Source organism: Lissotriton helveticus, chromosome 10, assembly GCF_964261635.1.
Source record: "Lissotriton helveticus chromosome 10, aLisHel1.1, whole genome shotgun sequence".
NCBI classification, from domain to species: Eukaryota; Metazoa; Chordata; class Amphibia; order Caudata; family Salamandridae; genus Lissotriton; species Lissotriton helveticus.
The window spans coordinates 104,784,891-104,801,401 of NC_136071.1; the positions used below are offsets into that span (position 1 = coordinate 104,784,891).

The 16,511-nt window shown below is 41.8% G+C and overlaps 1 protein-coding gene across 1 annotated transcript in view; it reads right to left on the reverse strand.

Annotated features, from left to right (window-relative positions):
- LOC144783951 (uncharacterized) overlaps positions 1 to 16,511 on the reverse strand; it is a 266,569-nt gene that overhangs the window by 149,648 nt on the left and 100,410 nt on the right. The window contains exons 21-23 of the mRNA XM_078662679.1: positions 4,242 to 4,441; positions 3,186 to 3,289; positions 22 to 137 (exon numbers count right to left, since the gene is read on the reverse strand). Of these exons, the coding sequence (XP_078518805.1) occupies positions 22 to 137; positions 3,186 to 3,289; positions 4,242 to 4,441 (420 nt within the window). The remainder of the gene's footprint in view (positions 1 to 21; positions 138 to 3,185; positions 3,290 to 4,241; positions 4,442 to 16,511) is intronic.

The following is a 16,511-nucleotide window of genomic DNA, read 5'->3' on the forward strand; positions in this document are numbered from 1 at the left end:
TAAGTAAAAAAACACACATACCACATTGAATTCTGGGTTGAACTTCAACAACTGTGAGTATGTTGCTTCGCGGGAGAAACTGCCGAGGAATTTGTGTAACCATTCCGAGGAAGTCACATTATCAGAGCAACTGACACCTAAGAGCGAACAAGTAAAAATAGGCCATTATTATCCGTGTATTGACTGATCACCGAGTTACAATGCATGTTACTGCAGGGGAGAACAAGTAATGTCTGACACAGCTTGAAACAGAATGCAAGGAGCTTGGCTGTTAGATGTTTGTCTGGTACCTAAGGTCCCCATCCTCGCAGATATTTACTGAACAGACCCACATAGTGATTCAGGTACTTATTTATTTATGTGTGCACTTATATTTGTACTTACTGCAAGAATTTCTTTTTTCAAACAATGTATTGATTATTTACAAATATAATTCATTTGAGCGCAAGTGCTGCAGGCCTGAAGCATCACTGATTAGTCTTGAATACTTTCAGAAAACTACAGCTACAAATTCCCAATAAGGACACCTGAGGAAGGTCGGGAGCATCAAAAGGCAGAAAAGAAGACTAGCACAGTCAATGAAAATAAATACCATGCATGGATGAAACCTGTCCCTGCTGTTGATAGAGGAAAATGTTCTCAATGTTTCACAAGGGAAATGAAAACTTCTTGCTGGACATTAATTAGTTGTCAAAATACCATTGAAAATGCGTGCCAGAATTCCCTGGTAATACCTATGCCTGGGTGGAGTTCACGGAGTTCCTCAAGCGGCGCAGTGTGGCGCGAACTGCTGTTCGCGCTGCTCTTCCTGCTGTTCGCGCAGCTCTCCCTGCTGTTCGCGCTGCTCTCCCTGCTGTTCGCGCTGCTATTCCTGCCATTCGCACTGCTCTTGCTGCCGTTCGCGCTGCTCTTCTTGCCGCTCGGGTAGAAATTCTACCTGAGTGGCAGCTCGTGTTCACCTACCTACCACTGGCGAGCAGAAAAACTCTGCTGCGCTACCTGGAGCCGAGTTTTTTGCATTCCTCAAATTCCGCAGATTGCAGAAAACTGAAAACTCTGCGAACGAAGCAGAGTTTACTGCTCAGGCCTAATAATACTGTGATGTTGAGGGACTGAACTACCCGATGCGAGACTGCCCCTAGCCTGTTATTGTGGCTAGGTGGCATCCAGCAGCAACTCTGGCTGTGCAAAACAAAAGCAACCCATAATATTATTGCTAGGCTGCAGCACTTAGTAAGGTGGCAAACACTGTTTGCTCCGGATCCGCGTCTGCCTAAAAATGGCAAAAAAGTAAAACAACAGGCAGTCATTTTACAGTGTTTCCTTGACCACATCATCCATTGAGCGGCTCTCTAAGGAGCTAAGTGGAGTGTCATAAGGACCACCATCGTCTCCTTATGCAGTATAGAGCAAAAAATGGATTAGGCGAACAGCGACATCACAATTAGGTGGGATCGGCTGTGCTAGGCACAAAGTGAGCAGAAGGCTGGAATTACTGCAATTCTGTGGGTAGTGGAACTGAGGCTTCAGAGAAATACATTTGGTGAAATGTTCTGAAAAAGAGGAGCAGCTGGTGCTGAACACCACTGGAACCATTTTAAACACTGAGGGGCATATTTACAATCCCCTATCGCCACAGGAACGTCACTTTTTTGACGTTCCCGAGGCGATAGGGGCTTCACCTGTTTTACAAGGCAGCGTTAAGCCACTTAAAGTGGCTTAACGCTGCCTTGTAAATAATGCCCCTTTTCACGCTATGCTTAGCATGAAAGGAGTGGGCAGTGGGTGTTGCAGTGGGCGTTCCACCGCAACACCCATTGATTTTCAAACTGCCCCCAATTTACAAGGGCAGCGTAAATAGGAGGCAGCGCCAAAATTATGGCCACGGAATACCTGGTCTTAAATTGGCGAAACGAGGAATATATAGAAGTGACAACATGGCATTTAAAGATTGTTTGTGATTAGGCCAGGCCAAAGTTTCCATTACACAATGTAAATTTGCGTATTTTTGGAAAATTCATTATGCTTGTTATGTGAAATTCCCGGAATTACACCAATACCCCCATATACAAAATTTTAGAGAAGCCGATGTGAACAATGCAAACTGGCAGAACGAAGGGTATTGTTCACAGAAGTTTTGTTTGCCCATATATTGTGAAATTTGTCCTTGAAAACAAATACAAGGATGCAATTTGTACATCCATCATTTGAAGATGCTAGAGGCACGCTGATCCTGGTGGATCCTGCAGTTGGAAAGAAATATGTCTTAATTTTCTGACTTCATGCTTGGTGGCTGAGTTGGTGGGAGTGAGTTTTATGTGCAGTAAGTTCTACATGCAGATGTGAGATAGTAGGAGGATCAGTCATAGAGAATGATTATATAAAAGTTATTAACATAGATGAGGCACATTTCTAGCTGAAGGTTTGCCTCGCTTCTGGTGGGTTATGTCCTTTGAGATTTTGGAGGCTTAGTGATATGTGTGGAAGCGATTACATGCAATCATTTTTTTTATTTGTTTACTAATCATTTGTCCAAGGTGGTCATGACCCTCTGTCCTACACCATCTTATGACTCTCTCAAAGTGATAATCTTGAAAACAGTTCATATGGTTATTCTTCAGGGCGTCCCAAAGTAGACCTTTACATCTCCCATGTAAGAAACTGACATTTAGTCTCAGTTACATTCTGTAATCCTTCTGATGGACTATTTTCTCAACACCCAGGAAGGTCTATGTTAGTGTAGGTCATTGTGTTACAATGGGCCCCTTAGAAAAAGAAAACACATTCAGGATCCTCATAGATGCCCTTACTTTTAGCCCTGGAGACACGCCTGCCCATAGTCGCTAAAGGTGTGAAAGGTTGATGGCACTCAGGATCTGATAGTCTTGGACAGAAAAGACACGTGGGTAAATGGCGTTAGAAAGGTTAAGCTAAACAAGGCGACCAGCTGCACCATTTTCACTACCATCAGGTCCAATGTAATGATATTTGGGAAGGCAACACCTGCATTTGGTCCAATAGGAGCAACGCCTCATTTCTCGCACCCTAAATTAGGTGGAGGAACAGAGAGGAGGGCACATGTTTTATTGCTCCTGGATCTTAGCCTTTTACCTTTGTGGAGCAGAAAGATTATCGTAGTTTCGGCATCTCCCTAGCAGCCATTTTGAATCGTTTTAGATATTTACCTTGAGCCCCATCTGTCTGACCCAGGTATTTCTTTATGAAATCAAACACATCATTAATGTTCTCTTCATTAATTTCGGAGTACTTCATGTTGATCGCGGCAATCCTGGAAGAAAGAAAAGGCAAGCTCAGACAGAGATTGATCAAGAGCACATAAAATTATGAATCCTTCTTAAAGAGCTGATTCAGAGGTATATGGCTTGCCAAGCAAGCTAACATAGCCTTATAGCCTGCCGTAGCGGGCTATACCGGCTATTAAAGGCCCGCTGAATCGTTAAAGGCCCGAGCCGAAGGCGAGGGACTTTAACGAGACAGCGGGACTTTAATAGCCGGTACAGCCCTGCTACGAAGGGCTATAAGGCTATTAGAACATTCTGCCACTAGAGGGCAGAATGTTTTAACAAATTAAACAAAGGGTTCTCGAAGTTCGAGGGGATATAAATCCCCTCGAGCTTCGAGAAGCCTTTGAAGAACATTAGAATGTTGCTCTGCGGGCCTTTACCGGCCCGTAGAAGCAGGGAGCACTCCATTGTCTGCAATGGAGCTCCCAACATTCCAATGTTCTAATAAACAAATACAGCTCGCGAGCCCCCAGCAATGCACAACTAAAGGCATCATTCCAGCACACACATGGCTACTAAGAGGACATGTGGGCTAGTAGTCTTGAGCCATGCCTATAGGGAAGAAATGTCCAACTTAACAAGACCATCAGACTTGAACAATGCATGTACTGTCCTTGGGTACCATTTACACAGCCATAAATTGTGATGAACCTTCCAATACATGTTGTCTTGAACAGGTACATCCTGTGAGCCAGGCGCCTTATTCACTCATCCCAGACACGACCTTGCCACTTTTCTGGGCAGAGTTTTAAACTAATGACCCAGAGAGATGTGTCAAACCCAATATGAACCTTCATATACCAATTCGCTCTCATCATCCCCAAAGTGCATCCTACGGTAGCTCACTTTCTAGATATGAAAATAGGCTGGGCCACTGAAAACTGTCAAATCCAGAGGGTGAAACATTAAAAAAGGCAATCTCTGAAGATTACTCACAGTGCTTCATATTTTTCGCAGGAGATCGTGAGAGGGATTTGGTCCAGAATGGTACTGTTGACGCTCTCGATGACCAGTTCAAACCTATCGAACCACCGGGTGAATTCGGTCACGTTCATGTCCTCATAGGTGGTCTGAATCTCGTCGGTGGTCGTTATGAACATGGTATATTTCACTTCATAGGAAATCGTTACGTTCACCTGAATGGATACAAACACATGAGCTTTCCGTCAGCAATTCGAAAACACATTCAGTCGAAAAGTACATTGTGGGAGTGTGAAGGGCTGGTGATGGGGTGGGTAGAATGTGTTCTCCAGTTTTGCTTTGAGTTTTCTTAGATGAAGCTTGCTTTTCTTCAACGTGCCTCTTGCGTTTTAATCAGGTCAATGACCCTATTACCCACACATCTACTCCTATGAAGGACAGAGTCCTTCAACCAATGGAAGACCTGCTCCACCACGAGGGCCATATCCTTTTCAATCTCATCACCTTTCTATTACGTAATTGGATGCTCTATTTTGATGCTGTTTAGGTTCCCAATTCATTACACTCACAACTCATTTTGTACCCATATGTAGAACACAGGGTTTGCGAAATATTCACCTTACGTAAATACAGATTGAGGATATTGTGTGTGTGTGTGTACCAAGGACATTTTTAACCCCTTGCATGCTGATGACGGCCCCCGTCCATCATGCACTGCGGTGCTCGTGTGCTGATGACGGCTGGGGGCCGTCATAAACCCGCCCACTTGCGATTTTGCCACACAGGCGCAGAATCGCGGCCGCATGCAAGGGGTTAAATGCAGAAATTCTCCAAAGTGTGTCGTAATTTCCACATTGGAAAATATAGGGCTAGAAGTTAGTTAGTGGGCATTAATTCCCGTGAGGCCTTACCTGCTGTACAAGGTGAATGCCACAAACTCAGCCATGTGTATCTATCCTAAATAGCAAAGGGTGGGGGTCTACATAGAAGATCCATCTGTCCTAATCTGCAGACCGACAATTGTTGACTATCCCTAGACAGTTTTTGACCTCCTGTAGAGATTTTGGGCCTGTATAGTTTCCCTCACTACAGTCCAGCTATAGTGTGTGTCATCTCTGAGCGAGGTTTGCTATAGGTTGTACAAGCACTAGCCAATCTTGTAAAGTTGGCCTAAATGTGGAAAGTGAAGCATAAACCTTAATCAGATTCTTCTGACCCACATTCTTTATTCAGCCAGAGACCTGTGTGAATTTGACCTTGGAGTACAAAGTAACTAACCGGGGTATATGGATATTCTGGGCTGTGTGGATGTGGTGAATAAAGCTGCAAAGTAGGTACACATAGATGTGAGGGCGTGCACGACGCAACCTGGTCATCATCTGTCACCAGCTCTCATATGAGAGATGTTAGTTTCAGGGAATTCTTCTAAGCTAAATGTTACTTTCCACGTGTAACATTCTTAATCCCAGCCTGAACCGGTCTCCTGAGTTTCTGCCTGACCATTATTCCTGGATCCCTTGAAAAAACCCATAAAAGAACTCAGAAGAGTTTATTATTTTTTCCAAATCTTCCATTGATTTGCATGGGCGCCTTTGGAGATCCATCTTGAATAAGGCCACACACAGTTCTTTCTTAAAATAGTTTGTTTCTAATTTCTCCATTATAATTGCTGATATTTTAGTTCTACTATTTATATCAAGCTTTGTCTAGAACCTAAGTTCTTTGTCCCTTGCACTCCTGCTGATTCCTGCTTTTCCTAGCGCATCTAGCAGGTCGAAGCCTTGAGGTCTAAGTGGAGAGCCTCAAAAATCCTTTAACTTCCAGTTTAATACTTAAGAGTGCTTTCCATACAGAGTTAAGACTGCACTAAGGTTCTAGCCACTCTTTCACATATTCTCTTTTAGTTACTTCCTCACAGTAGATGTGCAGTTCATCTGCCCATTAGGTCATGCCAGATTGCACGGACACACACTGCTGCCAGTGGATATGGTTATACAAAGAATTAAGGAATTGGTCATTGTGCTATGGAGACTCACGTTGACACACAAAGCTGCCTTTAAATCTTTGCGTTCCTTCTCAGACTTATTCATCACATTTACACTGCCAAACACATCCATACACCACTGCCTACTCACTCTTCCTTGTGTCTCTTCTCTCAACTGGCTCCCATTCGAAGCCAGGATCCAGATGAAAATAGCCTTTATGACGCACACAATCCTCCACCAGATGCACACAAGTACCTTGCACAATCCCTCATGATCTCAGGATGCAGCCACTCCCTGCGGATTCCAGGTCACTCAAAGATTTCCCCCACCCCCCCAAAAAAATAAACCCTACGCCTGCACTTTTGCCGGATCTGCCTCGAGGATATTGAACTCTCTACCGGTGGAGATTCAATCTACGAAATCGATCCACTATTTTCAAGAAATTGACCAGAAGAATTCTACTTAACAGATTCCTCACATAAGAATCTGGACAAGGGAGACTAGAGCAGGGCCCAACAACCGTAGTCCTCTCGAGACATAGTTATCACCGGTGTCGTTCATTAAGCTGCCAGGTGAGGGGACAATTTAAAGTGAACATTACGTGTTTATGTTCTTTTCAATTTGATGGTTATTATATGGTTCTGTGAAGAGTATGGGTTTTAATACCCATAGGTCCTGTTTGCAATTGATAAAACTCTCAAAATAAAATAAAAAGTAGACATGGTGGAATACAGAAGCATGAAGTAGCGATTTGGTGATGATCGTGGACACAAAGTAGTCACGCAATTGTTTAGAAATGTGTGTCATATATATGAGAACAATTAGATGTATGGATGTCTCTCTGTGTTCTGTAGTAGAACAGAGTAAGTGAAAGAGGCAGTGTAAGGATTACGGGTAAGTAACGTCTACCCTCAAGGCTTTGTAGTGGGAAAATTAATCCTCCGTGGCCCTAGTTACATACTATTTTGCCCACTAATATTGAACTTAGGTGAGCAAAAAGGTATTTGGAAGTGCATATTATATTGGCATATACTCCTAGGGAAGCCCAGCACACTGAAATATCCATCTGTACGACAGGCAGGGTTAGCCTTGTGGTGTTGACATGGGGGTGGTTTGGTGGGTGTCCTTTCAGATGGCAAGGCAGTACACATCCACCAAGTCTTAACTTAGTGTGTATTCAGAAAACTTTCCAATGGTTTCCACACTCAATGTTTGCACTTAGGTAAGTGGCACAAGTGACTGGAATAGGTATTTAAACTGGATGTGAAGTCCTGGTTTCATAAAAGTGCATGTGAAAGGATTACACATAGCCATTCTGTGATACTAAGGGGTGTATGAACAGGAAGTCTAGGTATACAGTGGTACACAGGCATATAAAGAAACTGTACAGTGAAGTAGGTTTGCAGGGGTGAAAGGACATCTAAAATAGCTACATAGCCATTAATACAATGTAATATGAAATGTAGTGGTGTATGTGGATGAGGAGTCTATGCAATGATGTATGGTTATGTACAGTAAGTGTGAAGCTAGCATAATGTTGTGTATGCACATTTAAAGGTGTTTTCCAAAGACTTACGGCCATTCAGGCAAACATGATGGCGTATAAGTGGTTGAAACAGGGACAACTTAGTGAATATGCATGAAAATCACATACACAGTAATACACAAGTGAAAATGAAGGATAGTTTAGGAAACAAAATAAGGTTTTTGTGACAACAGGCTAGAGCATCAGTTACCTCATTTTTGCCACAAGTAGTCCTGACTGCACCATTTAGAGAAGCCTTAGCAGTCAGGAGTAGTGGATGCACACAATCAGAGGAGTGACACACAAGGCTGAGAGAGCCATAAGAAATAAAAATGGTGGTTAGTATCCTACTAGAACAACAAAGAGACACAAACCAAAGTCCCACAGATGAACTTCTAGTGAAAGACAAAGGATCTCTTTTCACCAAAAGTCAACCGACCGACCATACTCAGGTGCCAACACTCCAAAATACAGTAGGACGAAAACAAGACATCCTTGTAACCAAAGATTACCTCACGTGAGACACAAAAAGATCTAGAAAGAGTCCCAATTTAATGTGAAAAAGACAAAAAGGAACATAGACCACACCCAGTGTTGTCCCCACCTTGGCCCTTTGCAGGATCAATGTTTTTTTTAAATTAAGGCCAAACTGAGCATTGATTTTTGGCTTTCTCCCTCTACTGAAGTCATTGCAAAGCTTTAGAATTGACTAGCTTAAAGCCTTTTGCAACATTAGTCTTGTCTTGCATTGAATCCAACCGCAAAAATCTTGCAGACAATATACTAATATGCAAGATGGCAGAATTGCTTCATCTGCCATCTCATTCCAACATGACATGAAGTTAAAAGAAAATACTGGCCCTATATAAGTTGATTTTCTGAGGTACATTTTCGGTAAGCCTGTAAGATATTTAGAGAAGGAGTTACTGTATATCCACGTGTAAGAAATACACGATTTAAGTGGTGGTATATTGGGAAGGCTTAAAAGCCTATTTTAGAGGGCCTAACGTGGCATTACATTTGAATGGCTTAAATAGGCAGTATATCTGGATGGTTAAATAGCAGCTGTATATTTGGATGCCTTAAATAGGTGAGATATTAAGATGGTGAAAAAGCAGCAATATATTTGGATGACTGAAAATAGGTAATATATCTGGATGGCTTAAAAGTGGATGTATATTTCCATTGATTAAAATAGTTTATATATCTGGATGGTCTAAAAGTGGTGTTACATTTGGATGGCTTTAAATCGGTAATATTTCTTGATTGCTTAATAGCAGTGGTTTATTTGTGTGGGTTCAAACTAGCATTATATTTGAATGGCTAAAAGCAGTGGTAATTTTGGACTGCTAAACTTGTCCTATTCCGAGCTGAACTTAGCTTGGCTGTCACACTGCAAAATTTTAACACGGTTCCTAAAAATCAGCTCTTAATCAGTTCCCTATTTTCATAATATTAAGAGAAGGTTGCTCAGGAGGTTTGGCCCAGTTTTTAAACTGAATACATTTTTTGCCACAGTGAAACGATTGGTAGAGTGCTCTAGTATTCTCCCTTAATAACACAAAACTTGTTGATGTGCAAAAATATTATGGCCTAATATTGAGGACCAAAGTGTCAACAAGGTCAGTATATACAGGTAAGTTTAGATTTACTATACTTGAGTCCACATATATGTACGTTAACATTACATATATTTTGATGGAATCTAGAAACCTAGACATGGATTAAGAATAGTAAATCTATGCTTACCAAGGCCTTATTGTTTAACCACATGGAGCTATTGTCACAAGACATTCTGAAATGCAACTGAGTCGTGCATGATATCTAACAATCAGTCACTGTGGCTTTCCTGCACTTTGAGTTCAACTGAGGTATCGAAGCCACCCTACGCTTTTGAATAAATTATCCTACCGAATAATTGTTTGAATTTGTTATCCGGTAATTGTTAACAGAGACATAATGCAGTTGTATGAATTCATAAATCCTGGTTCCTCAAATTGGTAGCTGGATTTATTAGAAGTGTGTTAACATGAGAGAAGCAAACCTCTTGTACTCTGATTGGATATGGCAGACTTGAGTCTGAAGCCTAACTTATTTTTTCCTTGTATGATTTAGGTACTCTAGGGGACATCCCTCAAATGGTAAGTAGCACATCCTTTTAAAGTGGCTTGTTAAAAGGGTGAGAACTGTACACAGCCCTTAGACCCGCATGAAGGTGATTGCATTGTTGTGTTACATTTAGGCCATGGGACAGGGAAGAATGCCACTCCCTGGAGAGGTTCCAGGGAGATCATGAAATAGGAAGGAACACCACTGCAGGCAGGGGTTTCAATGGAGTCATTAGATAAGAAGAAACAACACTGCAGGCAGGAGTTTCAATTGAGTCACGATATAAGAAGAAACAAAACTGCAGGCATGGGTTTCAATGGAGTTATGAGACAGGAAGAAACAACACTGCCGGCAGGGGATTTAATAGAGTTATGAGATAAAAAGAAACAAAACTGAAGGCAGGGGATTTAATTGAGTCATGAGACAAGAAGAAACAACACTGCAGGCAGGGTTTTATTAAGAGTCATGAGATAATAAGAAACAACACTGCAGGCAGGAGTTTCAATGGAGTCATGAGAAAAGAAGAAACAACACTGTAGGCAGGGGTTTCATTAGAGTCATGAGATAAGAAGAAACAACACTGCATGCAGGGGTGTCATTAGAGTCATGATAAGAAGAAACAACACTGCAGGCAGGGTTTTATTAGGAGTCATGAGATAATAAGAAACAACACCTCAGGCAGGAGTTTCAATGGAGTCATGTGAAAAGAAGAAACAACACTGTAGGCAGGGGTTTCAATAGAGTCATGAGATAATAAGAAACAACACTGCAGGCAGGGGTTTCATTAGAGTCATGAGATAAGAAGAAACAACACTGCAGGCATGGGTTTCAATAGAGTCATGAGATAATAAGAAACAACACTGCAGGCAGGGGTTTCATTAGAGTCATGAGATAAGAAGAAACAACACTGCAGGCATGGGTTTCAATAGAGTCATGAGATAAGAAGAAACAATACTGCAGGAAGGGGTTTCAAAGGAGCCGTGAGATAAGAAACAACAGGGCAGGCAGGGGTTTCATTTGAGTCATGAGATAATAAGAAACAACACTGCAAGCAGGGGTTTCAATAGAGTCATGAGATAAGAAACAACACTGCAGGCAGGGGTTTCAATAGAGTCATGAGATAAGAAGAAACAATACTGCAGGAAGGGGTTTCAAAGGAGCCGTGAGATAAGAAACAACAGGGCAGGCAGGGGTTTCATTTGAGTCATGAGATAGGAAACAACAGCGCAGTCAGGGGTTTCATTTGAGTCGTGAGATAGGAAACAACACTGCAAACAGGGGTTTCAATAGAGTCATGAGATAATAAGAAACAACACTGCAGGCAGGGGTTTCATTAGAGTCATGAGAAAAGAAGAAACAACACTGCAAACAGGGGTTTCAATAGAGTCATGAGATAAGAAGAAACAACACTGCAGACAGGGGTTTCAATGGAGTCATGAGATAAGGAGATACACGGCGAGCAGGGGTTTCAATGGAGTCATGAGATAAGAAGAAACACTTCCGGCAGCGGTTTCATTAGAGTAATGAGATAAGAAGACACAACACTGCAGGCAGGGGTTTCAATGGAGTCATGATAAGAAGAAACAACACTGCAGGCAGGGTTTTATTAGGAGTCATGAGATAATAAGAAACAACACCGCAGGCAGGAGTTTCAATGGAGTCATGAGATAAGAAGAAACAGCACTGCCTGCAGCGGATTCATTGGGACAATGAAATAGGAAGAAATAGCACTGCATGTCTAGAAATTACCTGAGACATGAGACAGGAGGAAGAAATACCACTGCAAACTGTTTTTTTAGAAAGTATGGGACAGAAAGAAATATCACTGCATACAGAGGTTCCTTCGAAATCGTGAAATAGCTATATGTATAGCTTATGTAGGGCCCCATTGAGTCATAAACTACGAATTCATATCACTGGATGCAAAGGTTTTTTGGAGTCTTGAAGCAGAAATGAATATCACTTCATGCAAAGGTGACATGAGTCCCGAGACATGAATGAATATCACTGCACTCAGGTTCCAGTGGAGTCATAAGACTCGAATGACTATCAATCCATGCAAAGGTCCCACCAGAGATACAAGAAATGAATGAATATCTCTGTGTAAATAGTTTCCAATTGAGTCATAAGAGTGGAATGACTATCACTCCCTGCAGAGGTTGCATTGAAGAAACACGAAATGAATGTATATCACTACATTCAAATGTTTCTTTATAGTAATGAGACAGGAATGAACATTCAGTTCAATTCATGAGGCAGAACTGAATATCGGAGCATGCATAGGATTCTTTGATTTCATGTGACTCCAATGAATATAGCTCCAAAAGATGGATTAATGTCACTATGTGTAGAGTTTTTAAAAACTACAGAGAAAGGAAGACAGAACTACACTGAAGTCAGCTCCCACTGACTTCTTTTTTTAATGCACCCTTACTGATTCTCTAACTTTATACAGAGACCACTGGTATTGTGGCCTTCTTAAGTCTTAAAGTTTGATCATACTGGTTGGAATCTGTCTGTAAAATGGCTTTTGTTTTATGTTTTATGTTTTTATTTTAGAAATATTTATAATGGACGATGTCTAAAGTATGCTGACTGGGACTTGTGAGGGCAGAATTGCTTAATTTGGAACAGGATCAAGTAAGGTGTCAATGAGGGTGCCCACTCGGAACTGTCCGCATTCGAGATCAGAAGACCTTTATCGGTCATCATAACTATGTCTCAATGTATCTTGCAATATTAGCTTTAGACTATGGCCACTGGAATTATGCTATTCTACATCCACAGTGTTTTCTGCATGATTCTGAATTAGCTGTACGTGCCACATAATCCATCATCTTTTGCATAATCGGCAGATTTTAAGAAAAAAAAGGGTTTCTTGCTGAAACAGATCAAAAGTTAACTAAAACACTGACAACTGTGTTGCCGTGCAGTGGCAGGCTCTTTACTATGCTTTAACAGGTCACTTTCTTTTGGGGATTGTTGCATGTAGGTGTTAAACTGATACTAATGTGGTGCCACCTCTGCCCACACTTTTAACATTGTAACTGTGACAAAATATAAAAGTAATGACACAAAATGTGGTCGCACATAATATGCCTTTCTTGTCTCATAATTTTGTTAAACCCACTGCCAAATTTGTTCCTCACCCAGTAACATTAGTTTGTACCTCCATTCCGCATACAAAAAAGGAAGATAAGATTCCTTTTGATTACAGGGATGCATGATTATACAGCGCAGGCTATACAATCATACCTGCTTACTAGAGAAGAGTGGTAGTTTCTCGAGTTTACAATCTGATCATATGTTGAGAAATTCTAACTGTAAATTCTAAAATACAGTGATATGGGCACTCGATACCGCCTAAATTTTCATAAGCTCAGTAAGAGAGTGACCAATGTCTGGGATTGGAACCCAGGTAATTGACACTGTGGATGCAAGGGATTGCGATATATGTATGCATGCTATGTTCTATCGGTCCTGACATTGTGTTGTATGCTCCCTTATCTGGGTGTGTCTATATCATGTATTTGTCTCCACTATATTATTGATTCTATTTGTCTCTGCTCTCTGAACAATTGTAAAGTGTTCCGATACCAGCTAGGGTCATGTTTGCGCTATATAAAACTTAAAAAAAGAAATACATAAGCTATCGAAACATGCTAGTCCTCTCTTGCCCTTCTTGTTCCAGACCATTATACATTTAAGAGACCTGTTCTAAGTGCATCACAGCGCATGCTGTACCATCCAGATAAAAACCTGATGAATTCAACAAGTGTCTAAATTGAAGTGGTTCATTTCCAATTTTATAGAATATGATGGAAGTTGATGCTTGGTGGGTGGAAATGGTTGAAACTAAATAAACTTTCAAGCAGCTGTCTCGGTGTAAAGTCAGTTTTTGAACAACCTTATGGCCCTCTCTACTGCCTGTGTTTCTTTCTTCCTCAGTGGTTGTCCTGTACCCGGGGCTTTGCCCATTTGTGTGTCCATGCCTCTGCATCTAAGGAAAGACAAGGTGGGGCCAAGAGAACGCCATCTACCAAGAATCTGCTGGATCATTTCCTTGCTCCAAAAAACAAAACAAGATAGATTGCTTTTGTTTTTTGTTATGGTCCAGAGGTTGATCCATCCATGGTGCTTCTTTGTTTAAGGATCTTTTAGACAGATCAAGATCAGGGCGAGCGCATAAGATACAGAATCCAAAGAGGATGAACTTGCGGGCAATGCAACATTGTCATCATTTTCACAAAAGTACAAACTTTATAGTGTGTCTGACGCCCTCCTGCCTCTTTGAATGCACTAGAGCTAACCCCCTAAGATTGTGGTAACACCACTCTGTACCTGGCCCCAGATGAGACTATGTCCTCCATGAAATGTTCTTGATGTTGAAACTCCTCTTTACAAAGATGACTCAAGTTAACTCTACCCGTAGAGTTCAGTCTTCCGGAAGAAGGTTGGCGCAAGACTTAGAAATCAATAAAATTGAGTGGCAGTGAATTGCACCTCCTCATTAGGAGCAGTCTTTGTACTCTTGAGAAAATGATGGGGATGTTGGCTGACCCCGGCTACGGTGCCCTCTACCAGTCTGTTAAGAAGAATTTTCTTCATGCCGTTACTTACCTGACGGACAGCCCTCCTTCTCCTCCTGAGACTTCTTCTCAGGGAACATGGTGATATGATTCCATCTTTAGCCTAACAAAAGGTATGTTTTTTTTAAACAAGGTATTTTTTTTTAACTAACAATGAATACATTGCCAACTTGGACACTCCATTATAATTGCCTTGCTGAACAACATGAATACTTGGTTAAAGGACAGGACTGGAATAACACACAACCACCACCTCAATATTCGGGATATAATCTTATGTACCTTGTTGGACGGAGAAAATATCATGGATTGCTTGCTTATTTTGTGTTCTGTTGGTAAAGGTCCACCAACCTTCCTCTGCTCATCCTGAGCTTCTCCTTAATGTTCCCAGGATTGCTCCAAATATGTCAAACTTAAGGGGGTGGGGGGTTTAGTGAGGAATTATTAGTCACTGGAAAGCAGGCGGCCTTATCTCATGTTGGACATTTGAAAAATGCCCAGTTCTTGGTGGGGGTGAGGGACAAAGATCCATTGTTATGATGAATCCACTTTCATATCAAGTATGGCAACACCCACTGGTATACACCCGTTACAACGCATCTTTTACTCCGCACTACCATTACAACGCGACTTTTACTCCGCATACCATTACAACGCATTGCGCTGGGGGGCGCTCTAGGATAGGGAATAAGTATAATTTACTATCCAACACCTTCCCTAGGGTCCACGGGGACTGGAGTTAGAATAGTAAATTATACTTACCACTATCCAGCACCCCAAAGCGCTATGCGTTGTAATGGTATGCGTTGTAAAAGTCGCGTTGTAACGGTATGCGGAGTAAAAGTATGCGGAGTAACATGGTACATCCCACCCACTACCCTCAATCATTTTATATTTCTTTTTGTCCCAATTTTCTATCTCCATTGACCCCTGGCCTAGCGGCTCTAGTTGTCTTCTGAGACAATTCATATTTTAATATCCTTTTCCTTACTTATGTCGCAATTTTGATATCATTAGCTCTGATTAGGGTGCGTCCTTGACCGTGAAAAACAAACACGTCATAAATCTTGCTAATTGCCTTGAGTTCTCAAGGAAAACTCAGGATAAATCCTTTAAGACAAACATATTTTTAAATCTGTTGGTCCTTGTCTCTCTGTTTTCAACTTCCTCGCATAGTAAGTGCTTCTATCAATATATATGTATATTTCTAAAACCTCTGCATGTGTACATGTGTGCTTGTATGTGTACGTGTGCCTACTCTCCTCTGCACCAATCAATGGGCATTGTTCACCAAATAAATATTACATTTTCCTCTGTAGAAAAACACCTACCTACGGATGCAGATTTATTACATTTTGCTGTTCTTAAACATTCCCAGAACTATGCCTGGAAAGCTCTGCCAGGATCAGGCTTCCAGGCTTACTTCTGGGAATGTAATGTGACTTTTTGAAAAGGCTGCCTTCTGCCTGGGAGGAGCTTTCATAGCAGAGAACTCATGAAAGAGGAAAGGGAGCCTCCTGTACAAATGCGTGAAAGGGAGCCTCCTGTACAAATGCGTGAAAGTGAGCCTCCTGTGCAAATGCGTGAAAGTGAGCCTCCTGTACAAATGCGTGAAAGGGAGCCTCCTGAACAAATGCGTGAAAGGGAGCCTCTTGTACTGATGCGTGAAAGCGACCGTTCTGTACAATCCATGAAAGGGAGCTTGCGTGAAAGGGAGCCTCCTGTACAAATGTGTGAAAGGGAGCCTCCTGTACAAATGCATGAAAGGGAGTCTCCTGTACTAATGCTTGAAAGGGAGCCTCCTGCACAAATGAGTGAAAGGAAGCCTGCATGAAAGGGAGCCTCCTGTACAAATGTGTGAAAGGGAGCCTGCATGAAAGGGAGCCTCCTGTACAAATGCGTGAAAGGGAGCCTCCTGTGCAAATGCGTGAAAGTGAGCCTCCTGTACAAATGCATGAAAGTGAGCCTCCTGTACAACTGCGGGAAAGGGAGCCTCCTGTACAAATGCGTGAAAGTGAGCCTCCTGTACAAATGCGTGAAAGTGAGCCTCCTGTACAACTGCGGGAAAGGGAGCCTC